Source organism: Zalophus californianus, chromosome 8 (assembly GCF_009762305.2).
Source record: "Zalophus californianus isolate mZalCal1 chromosome 8, mZalCal1.pri.v2, whole genome shotgun sequence".
Lineage (NCBI taxonomy): Eukaryota > Metazoa > Chordata > Mammalia > Carnivora > Otariidae > Zalophus > Zalophus californianus.
Window position 1 is genome coordinate 38696332 of NC_045602.1, and position 27840 is coordinate 38724171.

General features: G+C 44.2%; 1 protein-coding gene across 1 annotated transcript in view; it reads right to left on the reverse strand.

Moving 5' to 3' along the window:
* RPIA (ribose 5-phosphate isomerase A) overlaps positions 1 to 20580 on the reverse strand; it is a 30556-nt gene extending 9976 nt beyond the window's left edge. The window contains exons 1-5 of the mRNA XM_027624077.2: positions 20259 to 20580; positions 12835 to 12895; positions 11385 to 11440; positions 2083 to 2142; positions 101 to 165 (exon numbers count right to left, since the gene is read on the reverse strand). Of these exons, the coding sequence (XP_027479878.1) occupies positions 101 to 165; positions 2083 to 2142; positions 11385 to 11440; positions 12835 to 12895; positions 20259 to 20543 (527 nt within the window). The 5' untranslated portion in view covers positions 20544 to 20580. The remainder of the gene's footprint in view (positions 1 to 100; positions 166 to 2082; positions 2143 to 11384; positions 11441 to 12834; positions 12896 to 20258) is intronic.
* Positions 20581 to 27840: the final 7260 nt, after the last annotated feature.

Consider the following 27840-nt stretch of genomic DNA (forward strand, 5'->3'; position numbering starts at 1 on the left):
ATACATCACAGTGGCCATTTGTTTATTCTGCCTTCCACTCTGCTTTACTAAGGATTATCCAGCAGATACTCTTCAGCAAGAAAGTCCCCACAACACTCACCCACCGCCCTTGATGAGATTGAGATCAGCATCTACTTCATCAGCACCATCGATGGCAAGGTCAATCTGTGTTGGGGGCGGAGGGGGGAGGGAGGGAGGGAAGATACAAAACTACTAAGAGACGCTGTGCAAAGCTTGAATATGTAACAACTCATCAAATGCTTAGCAGCCCTATTAACTAGGTATAGTTATTCCCATTTAAGCAGTCAAAAAACAGGCTCCGGGAGGTTAGGCTATTCCACTAGGGTCACCAGGAAAGAAATATGGGGTCTGGAAACCACACCTGGGTGCAGCTCTTACCCATGACATTACACTCCCTTTTCTCATTGATGGGCTTCTCTGTGGAGGAGCTAGAATTACTGAATACACAATCCCAATGTGGGTGACATCACCCCTAAGTACAGAAAAGATACATAGTACATCTATGGTATTAAAATTTCACTGCGGGGGGGGGGGGGAGGCGGTAACAGAAAAAATGCTGAGAAACCCTGATTCAGAAGTCTCCATACTAATGTGGCAAAAAGAAAGGAAGTTTTAGACAGACAGAGAGAACCCAATGAAGAGTTATAAAGCTGACACACATATGACGTGATCTGCAATTGGAAATTATCCGAGGCACCCCCACTGTGACCCCACCAAAGCACCTGTCTGGGCTTGCCCACTCCCACTGTGAGGAAATTCCACCACCAACCCCAAGAGCAGTCAGGAGCAAACGGGTTCATTCATCTTTCAAGATCTGAAACCAAGTAAACTCCTGGACTCTGCATGGCAATGTGGGAGCCTTAAGTATGGTTATTTAAAACAGCAGTATGAAAAAACCTCAGGGTACAAGTCAGTTCAAGCTGCTTGGCATGGCAAAGGTTTATGAAGTGTACTGAGCTTCAGCTTCACTGTGCTTCCATCCTTTCATGGAGGCGGGCCCTGGTCTGAAGAGACAGCCTGCACTGCTTCTCCCCACCCTGAACTAACCCCAGGGCCAGGCTACGCGATGGCAACTCTCTGGGGCCCAGAAGTCTCCAACCTTCTTTGTGTGAGGTCCAGGCCCACCTTCAGCCCAAACCACTCTCCTCACAGTGCTGAACACTGATTCACACTCTGCCCTGGCTCTGCCCACAGAAATCCCGCAAACGAGCCCCTCCCATGGTTCTGACTCACCCCTCTGAGGCCCACATGTACCAGGATGACACAGGTTAGTAGACCAGGTCAGTACCCTCTCTGGAATACCCTCTCCTCCCCTGGCCACCCTGTCTTCAGAGTTCCGCTCAAGTTTCTTCTTCTTCACAGTTTACCTCTCCCCACAAACCCTTCTAAGTAGCACTGCTCCAGCACCAGAGGCATTTGAGTTCATATTCAGGCTCTACCAGTTACAGGGAGCATGGCTTTGGCAAATGGCTTGCCCTCTCTGTGTCTTTTTCACACCTGTAAGATGGGATGATGATGGTATGCGCCCTCAAGACTACTGGAGATTAAGTAGCTGAATACACACCTAGCACTTGGCATAACACGAACTACACAGAAGGGCTCAGTAAATGCTAGCTATGAGTATGCTGCTCACCCTCATCAACCGTCTCCTCTGGATTGCCCATGTGTTCAACCATCTTTGCCATTGACACTTCATTGTAATCTGTTTCCAAATGTCCATGGCTGCCTCAGATAATTACTTCTTATCTCCACTTACTGGTAAGCTCCGTGGGCCAGCTCACTCTTCTACTTCTGAGCAAGGACCACAGGAAGCTCTGGGTTCAATCCCCCTTCACTACGCCCATACTGAGCCCTCAGGGTTAAACCACAGGGAATGTACTGGAAACTAACAACCTCTCCCCTCGTGACCTTAGCCAAATTTAATATTCAAAATCCCAGGAGAAAACCTAATATGACTCACTGACCTTTCTCCTAGACTCAACAAGATATCCAGAGCCCGTGCGCAAGTGACAGCCGTAAAAAAAGGAGACAGAAAGACACAGCAGCCCCTCTCTCTCTTACCTCTGGGTGTCGGTCCAGGTCACTGAGAGTTAAGCCATACTGCAAGATGAGCTGACGGGCCTGTGAAGAACAAGAAAAAACACCCATAATCATTTACTCTGAGCGCGTGGCAAAGATTCTCAGCATTCTTCTGGATTTAAGTGTTTGACACGGAGTCCTGACCAAGCTCCCTCCCAAATCCAACTGGGCCTACTAAGAGGTAGGAACTATAGCTCCATGAATGGCAAAACTAAGTTAATTCATCCTGGGAGCCAAAAGGAGGCAAAGAGCATATAGTGAAGACTCCCAGTGCCAGGCTAAGAGTTCCTTCTCCGTGACCTGCTATTTAAGACAATGCCATGGACTCCTAAAGCTTATGGTAGTACAGTATTTAAAAAAAAAACAAAAAAAAAACCTTCCTAAAATAAGAACTGAGTTGATACAAAGTGATCTCCAGGCAATCATGTTGAATAAAAATAAGCAAAAGAATATATAGACTCAGCAGAATGTATCAAAGGCAAGATGTCCAGAATGGCTAAGTGAGGAGCTCAGCAAATTGAGAATACTGCACTGGGAAAGACTTAGGATTTACTTTAGAGATAGCCCTCATATTAAGCTTAACCTTTCAAAGGGGCTCACCAAAGGGGAAAGGTGGTGTGGTTCCTGCCACCATGTGGCCCTGAGCGGACTGACAGCTGGAATAAATAGACCCTTGGACCAACCAAATCCAAGTGGTAAGGATCTGTATTCATGTCAATGCCTACAATACAACAGAGGAATCAAAGGACGGAAAACTCTTCCAAAGGCATGTCTTTTTTTTTTTTTTTTTTAAGATTTTTATGTATTTATTTGTAAGAGAGAGAGAGAGCACAAGCAGGGGGAATAGCAGGCTCCTCACCGAGCCGGGAGCCCCATATGGGACTGGATCCCAGGACCCTGGGATCATGACCTGAGCTGAAGGCAGACGCTTAACCCACTGAGCCACCCAGGCGTCCCCCAAAGGCATGTCTTAAAATATTTTCTGCTTAAAATGGAAAGCACCCAAGATTAAAAATCAGAAAATCTCGGCTCTAATCTTAAATGAACCAGCCACATGACCCTTAGCAAGTTTTCTCACCCTATAGAAAGATGGAGATGAATGAAATGACCAATGTCAATCTTCAAATCCCAAATCCTAAGATTCTTAGAAGAAAACACAAAGATCTTGGAATTTGCAATATACATGACGTTGTTGGGATCCTAATTCAAACAAACTATAAAAATTACTTTCAAAGGATAAGACAATAGGGAAAATTTGAACCCTGGGTTTGTTTTTATGTTACCAAAGATTACTGTTAAATTTTTTGGTATTACTAAGATGTCTAAAAGCCTCCCTATTTTTCAAGAGACATAATGAAATACATATAATCAAATCATAACTGGGATTTCTTTCAAAATAACCGAGGCAGAGAATGGGATACAGATGAAAACAAAATTGTCCATGAATTAGTGATTACTGAAACTGGGTGATGTGTACATGAAAGTTCACTGTGCTGTTCTTTATCCTTTTTGAAGTGTGAAAATTTCCACATAAAAAGCTAAATTAAATTTTGACTGAAAATATCAAATTGTAAAAAAAAAAAATACATGATTTTGTTCCTATTAAAGAGAAATATATAATGAAGAGAGAAAACAATAAAAATGGTATTGCAGGGGCGCCTGGGTGGCTCGGTTGGCTAAGTGTCTGCCTTCGGCTCAGGTCATGATCCCGGGGTCCCGGGGTCGAGCTCTGAGTGGCATCATCAGGCTCCCTGCTCAGCAGGGAGTCTACTTCTCCCTGTCCCTTTGCTCTTCCCTCACCCCTCTCCCCCTGCCCCGCTCATACATGCTCGCCCTCTCTCTCTATCAAGTAAATTTTAAAAAATGGTATCACAGAATTACTTCTCAGTTCCTAGATGTCTCCAAAAGTAGTCCTGGAGAAGCCATCCTAATTCCAGACCCTGAAGCGATAAGAACCCTGGGAATGTCCGGAAGGCAGCCTCCCAGATGACCAGCCCCACCCCTGGTACTCGTGCCTTTGGGTAACCCCTGTCCACAAAGTCCCAGGGTGGCTCTGTGTGACAACAGCACACCGCAGAGGTGACGTGAGGTACTTCTGAGACTAGCTTATAAAGAACGCCATGGGGTGTGTAAGGGTGGCATGCTCTAGCAAGATCCTTCCCTCCTCATCTCCCTCTTCCCTCTGCCCCTCTCTTACCACACATGCCAGGGGAAACCAGCTGCCCTGTCCTGGAGACACCGACAGAGCTCTCCACCAAACAGCCTGTGAAGAATTAGGGCAATGCCCACGTGACTGAGCTTGGAAGTGAATCCCTGAACCACCGTTGAGTCTTGAGATGACCACAGCCCTGGCCAACAACTTAACTGCAACCTCTGCAGTGACCCACCCAGCCAAACCACTCTGGATTCCTGACCCTTGGAAACTATGAGATAATAAATATTTGTTGTTTTAAGCTGCTAAAATTTGTTCCACAGCAACAGATTCTGAATACAGATGGGTGTTAGAAAAATGATACAAACTGTACACAGTTCAATGTGATAGCCTACCATACAAAACTGTGTGATGTACTATGGTTTCCTATTAATTTTATGTACTTTAAAAACAATACTAAACCGCATTCAGATATATTACATGAAAACTAGATGTCAGGATTCCTAAGGAAAAAATCCTATGTAAATTGATCATTTTAATTTAACACTTCCTAAGTTCAAAGACTGCTTGCACCACTGGACAGTGTTACTGTTTCATGAAGATGTCTCATTTGTCAATCTGGACCGTAATCAAAGTATGAGAGAGCACACTTTATATACTCTTGTTACCTTATAGCAGTTAGCATCATTTGAGGCAATAGTTGGGTAAATAACCAATTATTCTGAATTCATTCTAGAAGGAGTCACCTAGTGCAAACCCCTGTTTAAAGAAAGAAATGGATGCCCAGAGAGGTCACAGTGCTAAGTTAGAGACAGAGTAAAGACCAGACATACAGTCTCCTGCCTTCCTGTCCTATCTAGGGACTAAGAAGGGAATTAGAAGAAAAGGAAAACAGAGAGAATGGTAAAAGAACAAGAAGCAGAGAATACAGGTCCATTTATAAATGGAATTGAAGTCATCTTATATAATAACACGTTATTAACGATAACAATATTAAAAAGGAGTTCTTCGAGATCTTGGCATTCCTCCTCTACCTGAAATGGCCTACCTTCTCCCAAAACCCAGCCCCAGATGCCCAACTCAAATGTTATCCTTTCCAGGAAGCCCTCCCCAATTCCCTGGGCAAGGAGTAGGCTCTCCTTCCTCTAAAACACACATTATCTCTACTTTTCTATTTGTAAATAATGACACACATAAATGTAGCATTAATTCATCCAACAAACACATACAAAGTGCCTAAGAGCCAGACACCCCACTGGACACAGGAGATGGTGAATAACACCTCCCATGCATAGAAGCCTCATATCCCTATAACAGTAAGTATACCCTCAATGATCACTATGTCCAACTGAATTCTGCCTCCTCACCAGCACCAGGAGTCAACCCATCCCAGTTCCCGTCCAGAGTGTGGCACCTGAAAAGAGCCCAGTAGAGAAGTGCTGTCTATGTGGTATGGCTGGGAGGCCCTGGTAACTTCCACAAGCCCTGGGACTCTCGTCTTCCTGGACAATAAGCAATAACATAAAGACAGAATCTGCTCTTGCTTTAAACAATCTGCATCCCCATCCGCAACGTGGAGAACCCTGTACATTGACCTCAAGACCCATCAGGGTAGGACCCTTTAACCTGCTCCCCGTCTGCAAGTCCTACAACCCTCCCTTCTCATCTCTGACTGGACTCCCCACAGGACCCCTGTGAGTAGCCCTGCACACACACAGAAGTCAGAGTCACAAATGGCACGAGCTTTACTCTTCCTGTTACATGCTGAACTGTGTTCCCCTGAAAAAACAAACAAACAAATAAACAAAAACAAGTTGGAGTCCTAACCCCCAGTACTTCAGAATGTGACCTTATCTGGAGATAGGGTCTTCACAGATGTAATCAAGTTAAAACAAAGTAACTGGGCTAAGCCCTGATCGAATATGACTGGTGCCCCTAGAAGGGGAAATCTGGACCAGACAGATAACACAGGGAGAACGCCATGTGAACATAAAGGCAAAGATCAGGACGATGCACCTACAAGCCAAGCAACACCAAAGACAGCCAGGAAACCACCAGAAGCTAGGAGAAAGGCACACCACAGATTCTCCTTCATCTTGCACTTGATCTCAGATTGCTAGCCTTCAGAACTGAGACAATAAATTTCTGGTTTTTAAGCCACACTCAGTTTATGGTACCTTGTTACGGCAGCCCTCGGAAACCAATATGCTAACTTCAACACAGCGGCCCAATTGTGGGGCTACCAAGCCAATACCAGCTCATTCAGCCCAAATGCAGCCACAGGTTCTTGACTAAGATTAGCATCTGCTGGGTACCAGACACTCGAGCTCACAGGGTTAGGGGTCTCCTGAAGGTGCAGAGCAAACACCCCCCTCTGCCTCTTCCAGCTCTTGAAAGTACAGGGAGCAGTAAAGCTAATGACTAGCTTGTGCTTTTGGAAAAAAGACAGGAACCAGTGCCGTGTCATTTGCAATGCCACAGCTGGGCCCCCAGAAGCCTCTGGTGACTAAGGACAGCAGCATGTGGCAGACCAGCAATCCTGTTGTTCATAAATTTCACAATAAAATCTGAAAGCTTGTCCTTTCCCTTTTATCGCCTAACTGAGGTGCACTGCAGACGGACGTGAAAAATAAACACTTTTGGCTCAGACCAGATCTGGCTTTTAAATACATTTTTTTTTAATTGTCCTCTTTCAAAAACTTTTAAGGAAAAATCTACCAAAAAAAAATCCTTTAAATCCCTATGGGTTCACTTGTTTAAAAGGTAGAACATGAAATATTTTGACTTTTTCAATCATTTCAGAAGATTGCATCTGGCTAAACTTAATGCAAATAAGTTTGGGTGTGACAGGAAAAAAACAAAACAGTAACTCTGAACAAGTGAATTTTTAAAAAGCCCTGTGAACTGTGAATGACTCCTCCACTGAATCTACTGAACTGGCCAGCATTTTCCAGTCTGGGTACACTGTTATCACTTACCACCATAAAATGCAGGTGGGTTAGGAGGATGTTATTTTAAAAACACAGAATTAAACCTCCATTTAAAGACAGCAATTTGAATACCTCCCTTTGGCTGAGCTCTTTCCCAAAACCTCTTTAAAACTGTAATCAAGGGTGCCTGGGTGGCTCAGATGGTTAAGCGTCTGCCTTCGGCTCAGGTCATGATCCCAGGATCCTGGGATGAAGTCCCACATCGGGCTCCCTGCTCAGCGGGGGGCCTGCTTCTCCCTCTGCTTCTCTCTCTCTCTCTCTCTCTCTCTCTGTCTCTCATGAATAAATAATAAAATCTTTAAAAAAAAAATAAAAGTATAATAAAGGAAATTTTCTAAAACACATAAAAAGAGGAGAAAACAGTAGCAAACTTTAAAAAGTGAGACCACTGATGGACAATGGTAACTGGCAAAAATGAGAAAGACAAATCCTAAGGCAGTACTGCAGGAAGCTAAGAAGCAACCAAATAAACAGCACAGAAAGAACCTCCCAAAAGATTCGGGGCTGCGTGGCACTGCGAACTTCAGGAAGCAGAAACGGCAGTGGGAGTAAAAGAGGGAACACTCGTTGAAAGGTTGAAAGGGTACTGAGGAACCTGCTCTCTCTCTTTCTCCACTACTCCCAAAGCAGCATGTTTATTCTCTGGAGAAGGTCCAAAAGCAGATCTCAGGACTGGCTACAGGCACAGTTGGAAGACCGGGGTACTCCAACAGTGAGCTCTTGCTACACAGCAGCTACTCCAAAACTTGGAGGCTTAAAAGAGTGAATATTGAACAGGCATTTCTCCAAAGACATCCAGACGGCCAAAAGACACAAGAAAAGATGCTCCACATCACTCATCATCATAGAAATGCAAATCAAAATTACAATGAGATATCACCTTACACCTGTCAGAATGGCTAAAATCAGAAACACCAAGTATTGGTGAGGATGTGGAGGAAAAGGAACCTCATGCATTGCTGGTGGGAATGCAAACTGGTGCAGCTGCTGTGGAAAACAGTATGAAGGTTCCTCAAAAAATTAAAAATAGAACTACCATTGATCCAGTAATTCCACTACCGACCAAAGAATATGAAAACACTAATTTGAAAAGATATATGCGCCCGTACATTTAGTGCAGCATTATTTACAGTAGCCAAATTACAGAAGCAGCCCAAGTGTCCATCAATAGATGAATGGATAAAGAAGCTGTGGTGTGTGTACACATACACACACATGAATATTACTCAGCCATAAAAAAAAAAAAATGAAATCTTGACATTTGCAACAACATGGGTGGATCTAGAGGGTATGATGCTAAGTGAAAGAAGTCAGTCAGAGAAAGACAAATACCATATGATTTCACTCATATGTGGAATTTAAGAAACAAAACAAAGAAAAAAAAAAAGAGACAAACCAAAAAACAGACTCTTAACTACAGAAAACAAACTGGGAGTTATCAGAAGGGAGACGGGAGGCGGGGATGGGGATTAATAGTACACTTACAGTAATGAACACTGGGTAATGAGTAGAACTGATGAATCACTATTTTGTACACCTGAAACTAATATAACACTGTATACGTAAACTGCACTGGAATTAAAATTTTTTAAAAATTAATTTTTTAAATTATATATTTTAAAAAAGCAACTATGTATTAATTGTCATGATTCTATGGACTGACTGGGAAGTCTCTGGAGTGGGCTGGCAGGTGTAGGATGACTTGCCTCACATGCCTGGAGCTGCTCGGCCTCTTACCCTCCAGGACAGCAGCCTGGGTTTGTTCACACAGTGGCAAGATGGTTTCAGCCACAAGATGGGCCAAGCCCCACTGCAAAAGCACTTTTCGATTCTCTGCTGGCATACCATGTGACCATTTGGTCACATCCCATTGGCAAAACAAGTCACAATCAAGCCCAGAGTCAAAGAAACATTGCAGAATGTTGTAGACACTTCTTTCCCAACTACCACAGGTATTTTGCTGAAAACTGAGAGCAAGATTATATCCGGAATAATGACAAGATGTCTTCTAGCCCTTTTTGCCTACTTGAATCCCAGGACACAGGTGGCCATGCATACCCCCTCCCAAAGGGGCATGGGCCAGACTTCTCTGAGAAAGCTGAGCAGCCGGAAGCAAATAATCTGACATCAGGAGTTCCCCAACGAGAGGGCTTGGCAGACAAGCCTGGAGCAAAGACCACCTTCATCCTATGAGCTAGTTTCCAATCAGCCTCTTAGTCCAAAATGAGCAGATAGTGAAGGAAGGCCAGAATAAGAAATGACCAAAGCAATCTAAAAATATTTTGACTGTATTGGTTGGTTCTCAAAACTCTGAATTATATGCAAAAAAGAGTAAATTTTACTGTACGTAAATTATAATTCCAACAAACTGTAAAAAAAAAACCTTTGAGGAAGGAACAGATATAAGGAGAAAAAAAATCTTAAAACAAAAACAAAATTATCGTTAACAATTTCACAGAGACAAGGGAAGAAATTGAAAAAGTTGAACCCATTAAACAAGAACAAACAAAAAAACCCTCAGAAAACACAACAAAAAATCTTATTTAAAATTAAACATGAGAGTAAATAAGCTCAATAGAAGGGTTGGAAAAGACAAAGCTAAGTAGATAATAGGACAAAACAGGCCACAAGCACCAAGGATACAACAAGCATCCTCGAAAGAAAGACCAGAGAAAATAGGGGCAAGAAAGTTATAGGAGTAATGGAAAAAACTCCCCCAAATCAAAGAGTATGAGTTTGCAGAATGAAATGTCCCAGCAAGCGCCCAGCAGCGTGGACGAAAACAAACCAACACTAAGACACAGCATGGTGAAATTTCAGAACACTGGACATGAAGAAAAGCTAATATAAGAATATAAAGGTTCAAAAAGTGAAAAAAATAGGTTTCAGGGGCGCCTGGGTGGCTTAGTCTGGTTAAGTGTCTCACTCGATCTCAGCTCAGGTCTTGACCTCAGGGTCACTGAGCTCAAGCCCCGTGCTGGGGCTTTAAAAACAAATAAATAAAATTTAAAAATAGGTCTCATAGAAAGGATCAAGAATCAGAATGGCACCAAGCTCCTCAACACGAAGTGAAAATTAGGACAACAGAGACAATAGATAAATGCCTTCAAAATTCCTCAGAAATGATTTTACATATACTTCTCTAAATCAAATAACCAACTTCAAGAAAGGCTAGAATAAAGACATTTTCAGATATCCAAAGTGTCTACAAATTTGCACCCCACACACTTGGATAGCTACCTAAAGGATGTGCTTCACCAAAACTGAAGTAAACAAAACAAAAGGCTGGGGGTGAGGAAGAACAGGACCAAGAAAGAGGACGATCCAAAAGAGAAGAGAAGGAAGGTTCTTGACTGCAAAGGGAGACCCCAAGACAACAGCCAAGTGCACCTGCCACAGCAATCCCAACCCCAACGACCCAGACAGGCTTGGCCAAGATGAAATGGGTGGAGTGTAATAACCAGAAAGAAGTGTCAAAAAGAAGTGAGATTTTCCCATCCGTGTAGAGTCTGGGGTTGAATGAGTAAGGAGTATGCAGACAACCAAGCAAATGGAAAAAACAAAGGCAACATTTACTTAACTTTTAGGAAAACGAAAATAACAGGCAGGTAAGGAGGTGTAATCACAGCACATTACATGGCTGGGCCAGAGTTTGGCCAATCACGGTTTTGTATACACTGAGTAACGCTTCAACAAAATATAACTGTATGGAACATCAGGAGAGAAGGCTGTGTGTGAACTGGGAGAGCAAGGAGGTAAAAACTAAGCAAACACCCATCTTCCATTCATCCATTCAGTGGAGAATTACTATACCAAGTTGAAAAATATTTTTAAGTAGCAAGAAAAGCATGTAGTTTCCAGATACTGGAGCAAATGTCCAACCAGCTAAGAGTTTTAAAACTCCCCATATACCACACCACGCCTAACACAGACTACACTGAAATATTCACTGAGTGAACACATGAAGGCATCTATAGCCCCACTTCTGAGCAGCAATCCTCCATAAATATCTGCTCTCCTGCTCCTGGCTCTCTCACCTACAGCAACCCTGGTGCACAACCCAACGCCACGCCTCCATTTCCTCCGGGACTCAGAAGATTCAGCAGCAAGTGCCAAGATGCAGAATGGAAAGCAGGACATACCTGGAAGGAGGTGGGAATGCAGACAAGGTTCAGATTCTCTTGTTTGACTCTTTCAGCTGTGGAGACAAAAGCCGTATTGGTGGTTTTTCACTCTCCTCATTTTGTTTCTTGTCACGTGCACACTTCCTCAAATCCAACAGGAAAGGAAAGGTCTATCCCCCACTGACAGCCGCCTTTCATTCTGTGTCCCCAGCCTCGGTGAAAAAGCTTGTGAACATACATCGCGCACACAAGACAGGGACACTAGAAAGCTCAAGGACTAAACACTAACTACAAGAAGAGCAATGTCACATGTTTGTTACTATTATGTGCCTGGCAATGTTCAAAGACCTTGGTACATGTGAACTCTTTTAGTCCTAACAACCCAAAGGTGAGTTGCAATTATTATTCCCATTTTATAGATGAGGAAACTGAGGCACTGACTGGTTAAAGTTCACTGCATAGATACAGCACTAAAAGGTGGCAGAGCTGAGCTATGATCCCACACAGTCTAGCTCCAGTCTTAACTACTTCCTTATATTGCCTTTCACAGAAAAAAAGAGAACTTTACTTTTACATTTAGCAAAAAATATCATTTGTAGGCCCCAGAGGGTGGGCTTATTCATTTTGGATTTATACATTTCTGGAGGGGAAAAAAAAAAGTCTTAAGGAAACAACTATCTTATTAAAATTTCAAGTCTTTTTAATCATTGGGTCTGCATCGTGGGAGGTTCAGAAGGCACTACTCTGAACCCCACAGTAATCCCTGTGCCCTAAAATCCTCCACACACTCAATGCTAAGGGAGAAAGGTATGCAACACTAAAGCCCAGGGTTAAGCCAATGAGGAGGATTCCACAAGCCCTCACTCCAACACCACAACCACTCTTTTAAAGACACAGTATTCCTGGACTTTGTCTCCTGAGCACTGCCCCTTGGCACCTAGAAGCAATCAGCAGTCAGGCAAGCCTATCCTCTGAGCTCTGTTTTAACAAACAAAAGCAGGGCAGTAAAACCTGTTGAACAGCCACAGGGGCTGATAATTCCTGAGCCTTTCCTAAGCTCAGAGACACCCTAATCAGGGTGGAACCGGCAGGAACCAGCCACCAACTTCGGGGGCCTCAAATCCACTCCAGGGTCATGGACAGGGCAACTGAGCTCAGTTTGTCTGTCTGAGATGGCCTGAGGAACCCAAAGGCTTTAGAAGGCTCGCCTCAAGGCCCCTGGGGCCACACACAGGACCACTGTGAGAATTAAAATTCTGTTGAGACCCCATCTTAAATCAGCTCCTCCACTCCAGATGAGCAGAGTAAACAAAGCCAGGCATCCCCCAAAGGTGGCTGAAGAGGCCCAAAAATACCTCTCAGAGCAGAGCTGGGCAGGTACCAAACCTGTACCCCACTCCCTCCCCCTCCTCTCCACCCCCACCCGCACCATCCCACAGAAGACCCAGTAGGCAGCCCAAGAGCTTACCTATTCGCTGCACAGCATGAACAATTGTAGAGCCACTTCCAATTCCTAGCACTTGGTTATTCTGCCAAAAAAAAAAAAAAAAAAAAAAGGAGAGAAAAAAACCAAAACTCATTAATACCATATTTTACTCCCTCTTTAGCCCACTTTCTAGATCAATTCACCAACATGAGTGCAAGGTAAGTACTGTGCCCATTTTATAGAAACATCAGCACTGAACAGAGCCACTGGAGAGTTGTACTTTATCCTAGTGCCCATGGCCATTTATCAGCAGCACCCTCCTCCTTTCATGTCTGACCCTAACATCACCAATTCCTCCTGTTAAAAAGATAAACTGAGGCACATTAAAATTTTTTTAAGAGTTTATTTGAGCAAGTCAGGTATAATCCAATCTAGCAGACAGAAAGGAGCTCTACAGAGCTATACGAAACAAGACTTTTATAGCCAGAGGAAGCGTGAACAAGGAAGTCCTAGCAGGCAAAAAAGCAGACTGGTTATTGCCAGGTTACTTTTCTTTAGAGGATGGCAGGGGTCTAACTTATGCTGATCTGACAATTCCTAATTTAACATTCCATTTCTGGGAGAGCTGAAACAGTAATTAAGTCTCCTTTTTGGTGACATGAGCTTAGCACAAGTGACTCAATTTGGGGCCTGCTGTCTCGTTTATAACAAAAGAAAATCTCACTATGGGCTTCCCCTTACCAAATGAGTTGTTAATCAGTTGCTGGAACGCTAAGAAATTTGACATGAAATATTTCAGCATGCTGAACTTCCTGAAGTTGCTTATTCAAAGTGAGGTTGTGTTGGGGGGGGGTAACTGATATTGTTAAATGATGATTTAAAAAAAAAAAGACCATGAGAGACGATGGACTCTGAAAAACAAACTGAGGGTTCTAGAGGGGAGAGGGGTGGGGGGATGGGTTAGCCTGGTGATGGGTATTAAGGAGGGCACATTCTGCGTGGAGCACTGGGTGTTATGCACAAACAATGAATCATGGAACACTACATCCAAAACTAATGATGTAATGTATGGTGATTAACATAACAATAAAAAATTATTTTAAAAAAAGGTAAAATCACGATACTGTTACAACCTGTTCACAGGAAAAACCCAAGAACCATAAATTCATATGTAGTCAAGAAATGTTCAAATGAATTTACAAGGTCTTTAGGGTAATAATCAGTTGAATCTCATAAAACACAATTAATTTCCATTTCTATGGACAGAAATTATCTGCATTGTTAAGAGTGTTCTAAAATTAAAAGTCTCTCCCTACAGAGTTGTGACAGGCCTACTTGGAAGGCTAAGGCACACACCTGCAAGCTCCAGCACTCCAATGAAAGGATATCCAACAATCGCTTTTGCTCACTTCCAAGTCTTAAATGTTTCCTTAAAAGGTTGAATTCTTCTCTAAAGTGGGGAGGGGCACCTGGGTGGCTCAGCTGGCCTTCAGCTCAGATCATGATCTCAGGGTTCTGCTCTGAGGGGAGTCTGCTTCTCCCCCCGCCCCCCCGCCTTGTGCACACGTGCGCACGAGCTCTCTCTCAAATAAATAAAATCTTTAGAGTGGGGATAACTGGTCTTGGAGGTTACAAGGGGTTGTTGTGAGATCTGACTTAAATTAACATGTATAAATCTTCTTGGTAGGTGCTAAATAAATGGTAGCTGCTGCTTTGGTTTTTAGCTCTTTTGCCTTAGACTGGCAGGAAGTTGCTTAGGAACTGAGTGAGCTCCACATTAGTTCCTAAATGTAGTACCCTGACCCTGTTTTGCAGTTTGTGGTCTAACTGACCTTGGCTGGGTCCCTAGTCTGCTCTTAGGGACTTGCCCCCTTTCTTAAGATGACAGGCTCAGTAATATGATGCCTGTTTCTTGTCCTTTGTACTCACAAGTACTCTCTATCTCTTACACATTGTCCCTACTGCAGATAAAGACTCTTTCTCATAATCCTAAGCAAGCCTCACCCTCTTCCCACATTCTGAGGCAGGCTTGGGCAAAACAGGGACCTCTGGGCATCAACTGGTCATAATGCTGATGTGGTTTGGTATTTCAAAACCTCTGCCATCCCCTTGACACAGGGAAACTGAAGAGACCCCCACGGGGGGGAAAAAAACTGCTTTTTTGCTCCTTTTCCTGCTTCTATTCTTGCTAGGACCTGCACCCCCACCCTAAACACACCTCACAGTTATCAATAACATATGTCCTACTTGTAAAGGTCAAGGAGTTAACGATACCTTTAGAGTCTTCCAGCACAACAGATAACATCTAAGGAGTGACTAGGTGGGGTCATCATGAACAGGTTTTCCAAGACCCTGACTCCAGTCACCTTGATGCCAAGACCCCTGGCTCCAGGGCATAAGATGGAAGACACCTGAGCACTCAACCTTGTTTTGACCAGTTCCTAGATGCCTGAGAGGCACGTACACCAGGCCACTGTCCTCAATTAAAAACTGCAGCCCCCAAGCAAAGACGAGACTCCTTTCCTTCCTGAGTCTCCAGACACTCCATCTACAATACTCTCACGCTATTCAATAAACTCTGCTCTCACCTCCTACCAGCTTGAGTTTGATTTTGATCCTGTGTGAAGCCAAGGACCCTCTTGGCTGGTCCTGTGGGACTGCCTCTGGTTCCTCAGACCTGGCGAGCCTGCATCACCCTAAAGAAAAGGTAACTTTCAAGGTTACTTCAGGCTTTCCCCGCTTCTGCTGACTTCAGGGAGGCTCTAGATGGTGGGCTTGATGTTCCCTGTTATGCCACCAGCCTGAAGGTGCCTGTGGTCAGTCCCCTGCCTTCTAGATACTAAGCTTACGTCAAAAGCCACTGAAGCTAGAAAACTCTGCTTTTCACTCCTGGGGTGTAAGTAGGCTCTGTGTTTTTCGTGGGCCTTTTCCTTTCTGACTGTCCCTGGGTGGGCCAGAAATCTTTCAGCACTGACCTACAGACCATTTTTGTAAAGTCAGCTTAAACTGCACATTCTAAGTAAGCCAAATCTTTTGCCTGATAGGAAGGAAGCAGGGAGTGTTAAAAAAAAAACAAAACAAAACAACAACAAAAAAAAGGGCAACCCTGTTGGGACCCCCCTCACTCTTGAGAGCTTTTTCTGTATCTTCACTTAATAAACTTTGATCACTTTACTCAAAAAAAAAAAAAAAAAGGCCCCAAATGGAGTTCTTATGCTAAGCCCCAGGTCACCAAACCAAGACTGGACTTAATTACAGTTTTGGCTCCCCCCAAAATGGAATCTTAAGCCAGTCAATCAGGAATTGTCTGATCAACACTAGCTAGGTAATGTGCCTGGGAGACCCCTACCATCCCCTATAAGGAAAGTGACCTTGTAATAATCAACCTGCTTTCATGCCTAGTACTTCTTAGTTCCTGCCCCTTCTGGCTATAAAAGTCTTTCATTTTGTATAGCTCCTTAGAGCGCCCTTCTTCTGTGTGCTAGGCTGGATGCTGCCTGATTCATGAATCACTGAATAAAGCCAACAGATTTTGAAGATTTACTCAGTTGAATTTTGTTCTTTAATATTTCGTAGGAGAAAGAAAAGTCCTGGGGGCAACTCAGGACAAACTGAGAGCTATAGCCAACATCCCTCACTTCACACAGGACAAAGGCCACAGGAATACCCAATGCCAGCCCCTGGGCCCATATCTGGTATAGTCCTTCTCAAAGCAAGACTATATCTCAAACTATAAAAAATTAGAAAGAATGACCAACAAGCAGAGGGAGCTACAAAAAAGAAATCAAATGCTAATACCCCAGCAACTAAAGCACTTCTAGCTGGGCCTCCCCTACCTAGAGGGTTTTACCCATCAGCCTCTGTGTGAAAGCTGATGGAAATCACTTTGACTAGCTCATAGTTCCCAAGTCATCAAACAGATCAAGGGGCCTCAGAGCAGACCTTGTTCTAGCTAAGAATTCCACCTTCAGTGATGCCCTCAAGAAGGCAATGCATCCAGTAGTCATTTAGCTACCTAGGCAAACCTTAACAGCAAGGTCTTCCAGACAAGTGAATGGTATGTCAAAATGTACAAAATAGCTAAATATGTGAATATGTAAAAATCTTCAAGTAATGAGAAAAGTACTTAATTTACTAATGCCTAGGTAGGCTCAACCTGACTCTCACACCTGACCTGAAGCCCATAGCTCTAGCTCTACAGTCCTCTGCCAGAATCCTCATTACCATACACTCATGTCACCCACAGGCTCCCAGCAGGCAGGTGGCACTCAGATAACTCTGGTGAGTCAGACAAGCTCTATGAAAGGCTCTTCCCTTGATTCCTGGAGGAGGCCAGGAAATGGCAGGGACCTGCCAGGCCCAAAGCTCTTCAACCACGTGGTCCTCCTACCTTGGAATCAAATGACTGGCCCAGGAATCAGTGTCCTAGCCAAAGCGAAACAGAGATAGCGGAAGGCTGCCTCTGAGGTGACCCAATAGCAGACAGCTGCCAGGCAAACTCTGCTGGAGAAGCAGGCCCCTTCTGATGGGCAATACTAAATCACATGTCATATATGCAACATCGGAACTTCACTCACTGTGTTGAGTAGGTTTACTTGGAAATACTTCTGCTGACCAACTGGAGTCACTACTCACCAACTTCTTCAAGCTAAGTCTGTCTAAAAACAAAGAGAACAAAGGAAGCGACAGACCTTCAGGAGAACACGGCCCTGAATGGTAACCTATCCCGGGTGGCTATACTCCCAGAAACAGGCAGATCTAAGTTCAGAGTGGCTACCCAAAGGATTCAGCAGCAAACTCGCCAAGTTTTCTATCCATCCAGATGTGGAAGTGATCACCACAATAGAACACCAATGGGCTAGGCAACTGGAAACCCTACAGTCCAGAGAGTCTAAGCAAAGGGCCACCAATAACTTACAACCTCCATATTCGTGTCTACACTCCACACAACTCAACAAACATTTACCAGGCAGGCCCCACTGTGACCAACACTGAGTGAAGATAAGGTTAACTATCCACTAGGAGCTTACTCTTTAGGGGGATAGGAGAGATAAACATATAGATGACTAGAACATAAGACACCATAAAGCACCTAAGAGGTATAAAGTGCTACAAAATCAAAGAGATCTCGCCCAACTTAGAGGAGACTAAGGAAAAACTGAAAGGAGAAAAGGATCTTTGAACCAAACTCTAAAGGACACATATGATTTGAACCAGCAAGGTCAGAGGACAAGAAAGAGCGTTCTAAGTAGAGTGTAATGATATTAAAATGCACACTATATGCCACTATATATTTTCCAATGTTCTGGTACATGGAGAAGAAAGGATTCCAGAAGGACACAAGACTGTGGGCTTCAGGAGAAGAACCACAGCCTCTCATTTGTGTATCCTCTCCATCTGGCCCAGTACCTGGCTTGCAACAGATACTTCAGATATGGAATGAGAACATTAGGATGAGGCCACCTGAGGGCCACTGTGACAAACAGATGAGAGATACAGAAGATGATAATGCATCACTTGGAAGGTTGGCAGAGGGGACAAGATAAGGGCAACTGCAAACCTCTGGCCATGCGGAGAGCCTCAACTAGGAAAGATGGTAAGTCAAAGGGAAGGGTCAGGTCTAACAACATTCCAAAGGTGGAACCAACAGAACCTTCCACATGACCATCTCCATAAACTTAGACAAGTGAGTAAACAATTTCAAGACACAAAGCGCTAGATGACATATGGCTTAGATGGTGCAAAGGATAACGCCCTGGAGAGGGCAGCTAGCTAAGCCTTGACAATTAGACACATGACTATGTTCAATAAATGTATAGGTTTGAATTAATTATCCTGTTTGCAAAGTATCCAGGACCTGACTTTCCCTCTCCCTGTAGCCACATTTCTGGCCACCATACCAACTGCCTGACACATATTAGGCCATCAAATATCTGGTAAATGAATGAAGTGAATAAATCAACGTTTAAGAGTAGAAAAAACAAAATCAGGTAATGTTAGCATCTCAGGAAGAAGTTTGGTAGGGAAAGCAGGTGCAACTGAGATTGGGGTGAGTTGCCCCCAAAAGGCCAATGAAGATCTCCCCATGATCACCCGGTAATTTCACAGAATAATGTAGCTGGAGTTCAGTGTTTTGTAGCTCCAGCCAGAGGTGGGGGCTTGAAGATTTTTATGGAAGCAAATGCATTGTAAGATGAAAGTCAGAAAGACTTATGCCACCAAATATTAATAGGTTAATAAGAATACTAAGATATGGGGCTTCTCTAATTGTACAGATTTCATTTACTCATTAATTATTCACTTTATACAGGCATTTTAAAAATTTCAGCTTACCATCCCAATTTTGTAGCTGAGACACTGAATCCTAAAAGTAGAGCCGGACTACACATTCTGCGTTGTCTCTGTGAATTCCCATAGGAAACTCCATTGCTAACCAGACTGGAACAAACTACACCAGAACAGAGCAGCTATGGAACCGGTGAAAGGGCACTGGAACAGGGGTCACCCAGTTTGGGTTCTGGAAGATCTACAGAACCTGCTGATCCACAGGTTACCACACTGGTCCCTCCCACTTAGCCAAGCTATTCGAGGATCAAACACCATCGTAGCAAAGTACTCTGTACATGGAAGCATTAACAAATGTAAAGAACTATCACGAGGAGAAAGGGAATCAGAAACCACTTTCTAAGAAACAGAAAAGAGAGACAAAAGGCCAACAAAGTCAAGGAAACTCCACCAAAGGGCAGAGATACTCCACTTGGCTCGACGGAAGTACCATAATTAAGGTAATTAACTTGATTGATGACAGCAAATCCACTCAGGTTAAGAGACTCCACTAAACAGCACCACACCCGTCACTTAACAACTGGGGCCACGACCTCACCGGTAACAGCTAAACCTGATCTGTGCGCCCCAACCTTAAACAGATTCCTCCAGAATCCCATTGTCCACCCAGCCCTGTCAAAGGCAAGAGGTTTTAAAACCCTCTTTCGCTCTCTTTCACTAGCGAGTACACTCAGGACCGTACACGCGCCAAGCCAAGAACCACCTTGGAGTGAAATTTCAAAGCAATTTTCAAACCAGCTCTCCACCGGCTTCCCAGCATAGGGAAGATCTCTTGGCAGCTCCAGAGCTCACCATTTTCTACTTGTTAATAAGGAAGCCAGCAGCATGGCAAGTCCCTTCCAGCGCCACTCCAAACACATGAGATACCACCACACTCCACTTTGCAAACTGTTACCCGGCCGGACAAGGAGTCTTTAGAAAGCTCAACTTTTAGGAATCTCGCCCCCCAGTCGATCCCACATGTAAAAGACCTTTAAGGAGCACGGAAAAGGGGGGATCTAAACCCGGGTACAGTGTACACCCTCTCCCCTCTCACGCAGCCCCGGCCCCGGCAGTACCCGGAACACGCAACACGAGCCCATCACGCAGAGCACGGGAGCCCCACGCCCGGAGCTGCTCACCCTCACGTGGTTCTCCACGGCCGCGCGTCCCGCCAGCTTCTTGGCCTCCTCCGCCTTGGACATCGTGGAGGGGGCCGGGCAGGCGCTGTTGGCGTCCCCGCCGTAGGTACCTGTGCTACCGACGCCGGCGCGGGTCCCGGACTGCGCGCGCCCGGGAGGCTGCACGTGGGAACCCAGGACGCCCCAGCTGTTCCCGCCTCCGCCAGAGGCCGCGCCCCCGGCCCGCCCGGGCAGCGGGGCCAGGACCCGCCCGTAGAGGGTGCTGAAGGGCCCGGGGCGCTGCATCCCGACGCCAAGCTCCAGCCTCCGCCACGGTCCCGCCCCCGGCTTGTCCGGAAGTCTGGTGGCTGACGCATACGGCCCGCGCCGGCTACTGCGGGGGTCCTTGCTGGGAAGTGTAGTTCTGTGGCTCCGGCAGTCCTAACCTACGCACCCGCCGGGACTACCAGTCCCACAATGCTGAGCGACTGGCGCGCAATAGGCCGCGGCGGGCTTGGGCGCGGTGGACCGCGAGGACTGAGCCAAGAACCGAACCTGATTGTGACTGCTAGCCGGGGTGTTCAGGCTACCTCTGGGTGGGTTCCCCGGATACTTTTGTCTGCCCTCTCAAGCGAGAAGGGGGTGGTAGAGCTGAACCCGTCGTTTTTTTCCAGAAGTAAGAACGTGGCCGTGGACGAGTCCTTAGGCCAGTCGCTCTTCTGGAGACGTCGCCCTCTTTTGAGAGTGACTTCTGTAGACACTCCCCAGCGAAACGCACATGCGGTTTGGCGGGCTTGTTATTGGACAGAAACCGGGTTCTGAACTCAGGTTCAGCTGCTCCCCGCTGGAAAATCAACATTCGAGAGACAAGTGATGGTGGGAAAAGAAAGGTTACTTTATTCTGGATGCCGGCAACCTGGAAAGATGGTAGACTAACGTCTCAAAGACCATCTTCCTCATCAGGCAAAGCCAGAGAGTTTTAAAGGGGAAGGCATTGAAAAAGGGAAGGGGGCTGCGTGCAGAGAAGCCGGTGCCCAGGCAGCTAGTCGTATGTGGACATGACCATAAACAGACTTGATGGCGTCAGTGGCATCTGTTTTCGAATGTAGTCAGGCCTTATCTTCTGGGCCTTCATTCCTCAAGGCCAGTGGCCTGCAAATCTAAGGAAGGTAGGCTGGTTCTGCTATAGACCTAGGGACTTAGGTTAGCAAGCAAGGAGTGCATAAGCATGAAGCAAGTTAACCCTAGACAGTTGGAGTGCTGTTACATGCTGAAATCTTACCATTAGAGCTGAAGGCCCAGGACTACAAGTTTAGAACTCCCGGCCTTAGACGTTGTTCTGCACCAGACAGTTTTGGATGGCTTACCATCCCCACGATGGAGCCTGGCCCCGCACATACAAGTATGTCCACAGAGACCTGGCAATCCTTGATGACTAATGAAGGGATTCAGAATAGGTGTCCCCAAAATGTGCCACTTTGTCAGGTGGACTATTTTGAGCTGAAAGCAATCCAGACCCTGAGGACTCAAGAGAAACTTTTGCTCCTCCCTCAACTGCCTAGAAGTATCTAAATTAGGTGTCTTTCCTAGAATAAGAGTTCTTACCAATGATAAATTTTATCTGACATCTGTATAGCAGAGCAAACATCTAATTACGCATCATCTGCTCCCTTACTGCCTGTGAATTGCCCTCCCCCTTTGAAGCCCAAGGCACTTCTCCTATTCCTTAGCTCAGAATGGCAGTCTCAATATACGCCAAGAATTTGTCTCTGTGAACCCTTGAGCAGCATCAGTCTGACTTACCAGGTACCGAGCCCCAAAGAAGGGATGGATTTCTGTCTCACATCAAGAAGGAGGCGAGAAAGGAAGAAAATAACCTGTTTTGCCACTTCAGTATATAAATGAGTTCTTCAGAGAAAGCAGAGGGGCCCTTTCTAAGACTGGACCACACCTTTTAGCCAGGGTCCCTCGAAACTGGCTTCCTCACCTCATTCAGTTCTCTGCCTGCTCAGTGATCTTCCCTGCTCACTTTAATAAAATACCCCTGCCCCAATCCTCAGCCCCCCAGTCCCCACCTCACGCCCATCATATCATCCTATTCTTCTCGAACATCATCCTGTTAAGTAATGTTTGTTTATTGCCTGTATTTCCCCTTTCTAGAAAGAAACAGAAAACTTGCCTTTCTTCACTAACGGATGCCTGAATTTACAGAATGAATGAATATAGGGAACCAGCCCTTGGCTCCTCCTTCCCCTCATCGTCCAACTCCCCACCTTCACCCCTACTCCACCTCAGGCATGGTACAGAATAATTCCCCTCATTATTAGCTTATAAGCTGTTTTAAGAGTTTAAGAAATAATTTTGCTAAGAAACAATGATAAAACAACAGACCAAAATAATTCCATCTCAAGTGTTTTTCCTGTAACTCTGGAGCTGTTGGCTAAGTATGAAGCACACTGCAGGCATCGGATGCTCCACAAAGCATTCCTGACGTCTTTTACACTAATTGTTTCTTTGCTGAGTTCCCTGACTCAAGACTCAGCCAGAGCTTAGAGGGGAGGGACTTCTGGTAGAGGCTGCTGGGCCTGGTGTCACCAAACATGGGCAAGGTGCAAGCACAAGAGGAACAGACAGACCTGAGGTCAGCTACATTTGTTCCCTCCACTAGAGAAGCATGTTACATCTTGAGTACCATTTAAGTGGCCTGACATAAAGTTCTACTAATGGGAAAAGGAGCTGCAGGAAAAGAGCAGCTCTTTATTATTACAGAGAAGATAAAAGCAAAACAAGTTGCTAACATTCTCAGCATGTTTTTCTTAAATTGGTTAAAGTTGGTTAAGTCCAGACTCTTCAATTTTTTATCTAAATATTTATTGGCCTTATAACTCAGATGTTTTGATTATAATATTTTAATAGACTTTACTTCTTAAAACAGTTTTACATTCATAGCAAAACTGAGCAGAAGGTACAGAGATTTCATGTATATTCACAACCCCCACATATGCATAGCTTTCCCCATTCTCAAACATCCCTCACCAGAGTGATACATTCGTTACTGTTGGTGAACCTACTTTGACATATCCCCCAGAGTCCACAGCTTGCATTATGAGTGGCCCTTGGTGTTTGACATTCTATGGATTTCCACAAAAGTATAATAACATGTATCCACCACTGAAGTATCATACAGAGTAGTTTCACTGTCCTAAAAATCCTCTGTGCTCTGCCTGTTCATCCCTCCCTCCCCCTTAATCCCTGGAAACCACTGATCTTTTTACTGTCTCCATAGTTTTGCCTCTTTCAGAATGTCGGATGGTTGGAATCATATACTATGTAGCCTTTTCAGATTGGCTTCCTTCACTTACTAGTTTGCATTTAAGTTTCCTCCATGTCTTTTCATGGTGTGACAGCTCACTTTTTTTAACACTGAATACTATTCCATTGTCTGGATGTACCACAGTTTATTTATCCATTCATCTATTGAAGGACATCTTATTTGCTTCCAGATTTTGACAATTATGAATAAAGCTGCAATAAACAGTGTGCAGGTTCTTGTGTGGACATGTTTTCAGCTCCTTTGGGTATACTAAGGAGTATAGTTACTGGATCATATGAAAAGAGGAGGTTTAATTTTGTAAGAAACTGCCAAACTGTCTTCCAAAGTGGCTGTACTATTTTGCATTCCCATCAACAATAAATGATAATTTCTCGCTGCTCCATGTCCTCCCTAGCATTTGGTGTTGTCAGTGTTCTGGATTCAGACCATTCTAATCAGTGTGTAGTGGTATCTCAAGGTTGTTTCAATTTGCATTTCCCTATTGACATATGATGTGGAATATCTTCATATGCTTATTTTCCATCTGTAGATCTTCTTTGGTGAGGTGTCTATTAAGGTATTTGGCCCATTTTTTAATCAAATTTTTTGTGTTCTTATTGTTGAGTTTTAAGTGTTCTTTGTATGTTTACACAACAGTCCTTTATCTGATACGTCTTTTGCAAATATGTTTTCCCAGTCTGTGGCTTATCTCCTAATTCTCTTGACACTGTCTTTCACAGAACAGAACATTTTAATTTTAATGAAATCCAGCTTATCGATTCTTTCTTTCATGGATCATGCTCGCGGTGTTGCGTTTAAAGAATCATTGCCAAAGCCACAGCGCTCCAGATTTTCTCCTATGTTATCTCCTAGTTTTATAGTTTTGCATTTTACATTTAGGTCTATGGTCCATTTTGAGTTAATTTTTGTGAAGGGTATAAGGTCTTTTTTTTTTTAAGATTTTATTTATTTGACAGAGAGAGACACAGTGAGAGAAGGAACACAGCAGGGGGAGTGGGAGAGGGAGAAGCAGGCTTCCACTGAACAGGGAGCCCGATGCAATCGGGGCTCAATCCCAGGACCCTGGGGTCATGACCTGAGCCGAAGGCAGACGCTTAACGCTTAACGACTGAGCCACCCAGGTGCCCCAAGGGTATAAGGTCTTTGTCTAGGTTAATTTTTGCATGTTCCAGAACCATCTGTAACAACTTCCCTTAGAGCTCAGATCCCAAGAAATTTTGTATACTTCTGGTTAACAGAACTTCCTGCTATTAGACAACAAAAGCTATGATCAGACTTCTCAGAAGCTCAAACCTTTCACTTTTCAGTAATGGAACACAGCTGATAGATTTAAGTAAGTGTTTCCTCCTTTTTGTACATTTCCTATCATCCCTAGTATGTTTGAGGTTACGTGTATTGTCCCCTTATATATTCACCTGGGACCAAAAATATAGGCAGTGCTGCACCTTACGTATTTTATGAATGCCTTTAATTTTTACCCCAAGAAGGCTTTGAAATAAATACACTTACCCCAAAGCCACACTATCTGCTGAGAGAAATCACCACCTGTTCTTTGAAATTGTGCTCAACTGCCTAGACTGGATCATGCAATATGCACCAAATAAAACAGCCACCAGCAATGTAAGGGGTCCCAAATTTGCTAGCACCCTACAAAATTTAACACAAATGTCTTCCTATTATCAATTTTCCCCTCTTCTTAAAGAAATCTCCCGTTCTTTGTTCCCACAGAGAACATGCATTCTCTCTCCCCTTTTCTTCTCAATATATTCAGCCTAAGCAGAAGGTGTCCATTCGGTTGTGGACAAGCCATTTATGGAGCATTTACTACATGCTGGGGCCTGCTCGAGGCACCAGGAATACAACAGTGGGCCACACAGACAAATACCTGTTGTTCTGAAGCTCCCATAGGAGTCCAGGTTCCTGCCTCCATTGTTGAGACCAGAGCATCTTCTGATGGAAGTGCTTTCATTCCCTTAACTCCTCAAAGGTGGATGATGCTATTAAAAGAGAACTCTTCAAAAAAAAGGTAAAGTATGACTCTTAAACAGGTTAAAAATGAATACATTGTTTACTATCATGAAGGAGGAAACTGGTGAGGTGTTAAAACCAGTTTAAAGGAAAAGTAAACCAAAAACAAAATCACAAATTTATATGGAGTTGGGACATTGAACTGAACATGCCAGTGAGGGCAAAATGAACTTATTCCACGGTGGAACAGGGACATCAAATGAACTCCTGCTAGACAGAGCTTACTTTCCATGACTATAGAGAAGAATGACTACAGACGAGCAGACAATCGACAAGAATGACTTTGAATTGCTGTTCGTTATCTATAGTTTACAGACCTGCAAAATAGCTTTTATAGAATCAGATAACCTGGAGGAGTGTCCTCTACAGTCTAGACAATGCAGAGTTTTCCACCGAAGCACAAAATTTTCCCTGCAATGCCAACGTCAAGGCTCCCACGGATGCTATCTCTCTCATGCTCCAGGGAATTGGCACAGGATTTCTCAGACTCAGCACTATGGACATTTTGAACCACACAATTCGTTGTTGTAAGGAACAGCAGCATCCCTGGCCTTTGTTCACTAGATGCCAGTAGCACTCTCACACCCCGCAGTTGTGACCAACAGTGTCTCCGGATATTCCTACCCTCTAAGCAAAAGCCCACAGTTTTATTTGAATTAGACCAATTTAGGGAATATGCCCACTCAGAACCAATAGGGGCAGATGTGGGAGGTGGGGAGGGCTTTGTTTAGTCTGAGCTTCAAATTCTTTAGAAGCTAGAGTCACCTTGGCCCAAGGACTATGGGAAGGAGGGGCGGAATAAAAAGTAGGGTATTGTTCCTGGGTGGGAGAAAGAAATGGACACTAGGAAGTTGAAAAGGGACATGGCCACTTGTACATGGGAGTATCAAGACTATCAATCTTTTGCTTTGTATCTATTGTGTTCACCCTTATTGTATTTGCGGTTCAAACTAGACTGTTCCAAATTCCTTCTGGAAACAAGTGGAGTTATAAATACATTAAACAATCAATACAATATTAAAATGAGTTGTCATCTACTCTTTACACAACCACTCTCTGCTAATGTCAGGGACACAGTCTGTGAATGAGCAATTTGGTAAAGGGAAAAAAAGTCTGGAATTAAAATATTTTTGTAGGCAATTTCCATTCTAGATATTTTACACACAACAAGGGAAAGTTGATTTACAATGCTCTTCTACTGAAATACTATCCTAATCAACACCAGATCATGGGAAATGTCACTATTTCCCTGTAGATGATATATTTAGGCAACCAACAAACAAGAACCATTGCAATGAATGAATAAACAAATTCCAAGCCAGGGTTTTAGGAACAGTCCCTTCTTTCACTATATCCAACTAATCACTTTCTACCTACATGTCTTACCTCCCTTGTAAACATCAGACCCAGACCCTGTCTTTATGTCTGACAGTCCTGCCCCAGTTCAGGCATTTGTCATTTCTAGATTACCACAGCAATGTCATAACTTCTCTTCCTTTCCCCAGTTTCAACTCCCTTCCACAACCATCAGAGCAATTTTTAAAAAACCAAATCTGATCATGTTGTCCCTGCCTAAATTTTACAATGGCCCCTCACTGTGTTCAGGATAAGTTCCAAACTTCCTAACGAGATATTCAGGGGCTTTCTATGAGTGGACCCCTGCCTTTTCCTTCAGGGTTCTCCTCCCTCTCTAGCACCTTCAGTGACCAAGCACCAATCATAGCCAGCCAGCAAGGTTTCCCCAATGCACCATGTTCTGTCATGCCTCCCTGCCTCTGCAAGAGCTGGTGCTTCTGCCTGTGGTGTCCTCTCCACAACCCTGCCATCCCCCCAGCCTTCACTGCCATCTGACTAACCCCTACCTCATCTTCTAAGACCCAGCCCAGGCTCACTTACTGAATAAACTTAGCACATCACTACTTTTCACGCTGATACACAGTATATGCCTATGCCTACTTTTGCCCACTAGAGGGCAAGCTCTCTGATTCAGAGCCTGGAGCCTACCTTTCTTAGGTCCCTAGGCTCAGGGCTTTAAGCTGGCACCAGACAGACATTCAGTATGTGGTTATTGGATGGGTGAATGGATGAATGGGTGGTTGACAAATGGACAAAAATCAGCATGTTAAAATTTCAGTACACCCCAGAAACTGTATAATTGCTTACAGTTTACCAAAATATGATTTAACATATATAATGTATATGATTAACATGGAACATCATGCACAACTATATGATGTAATG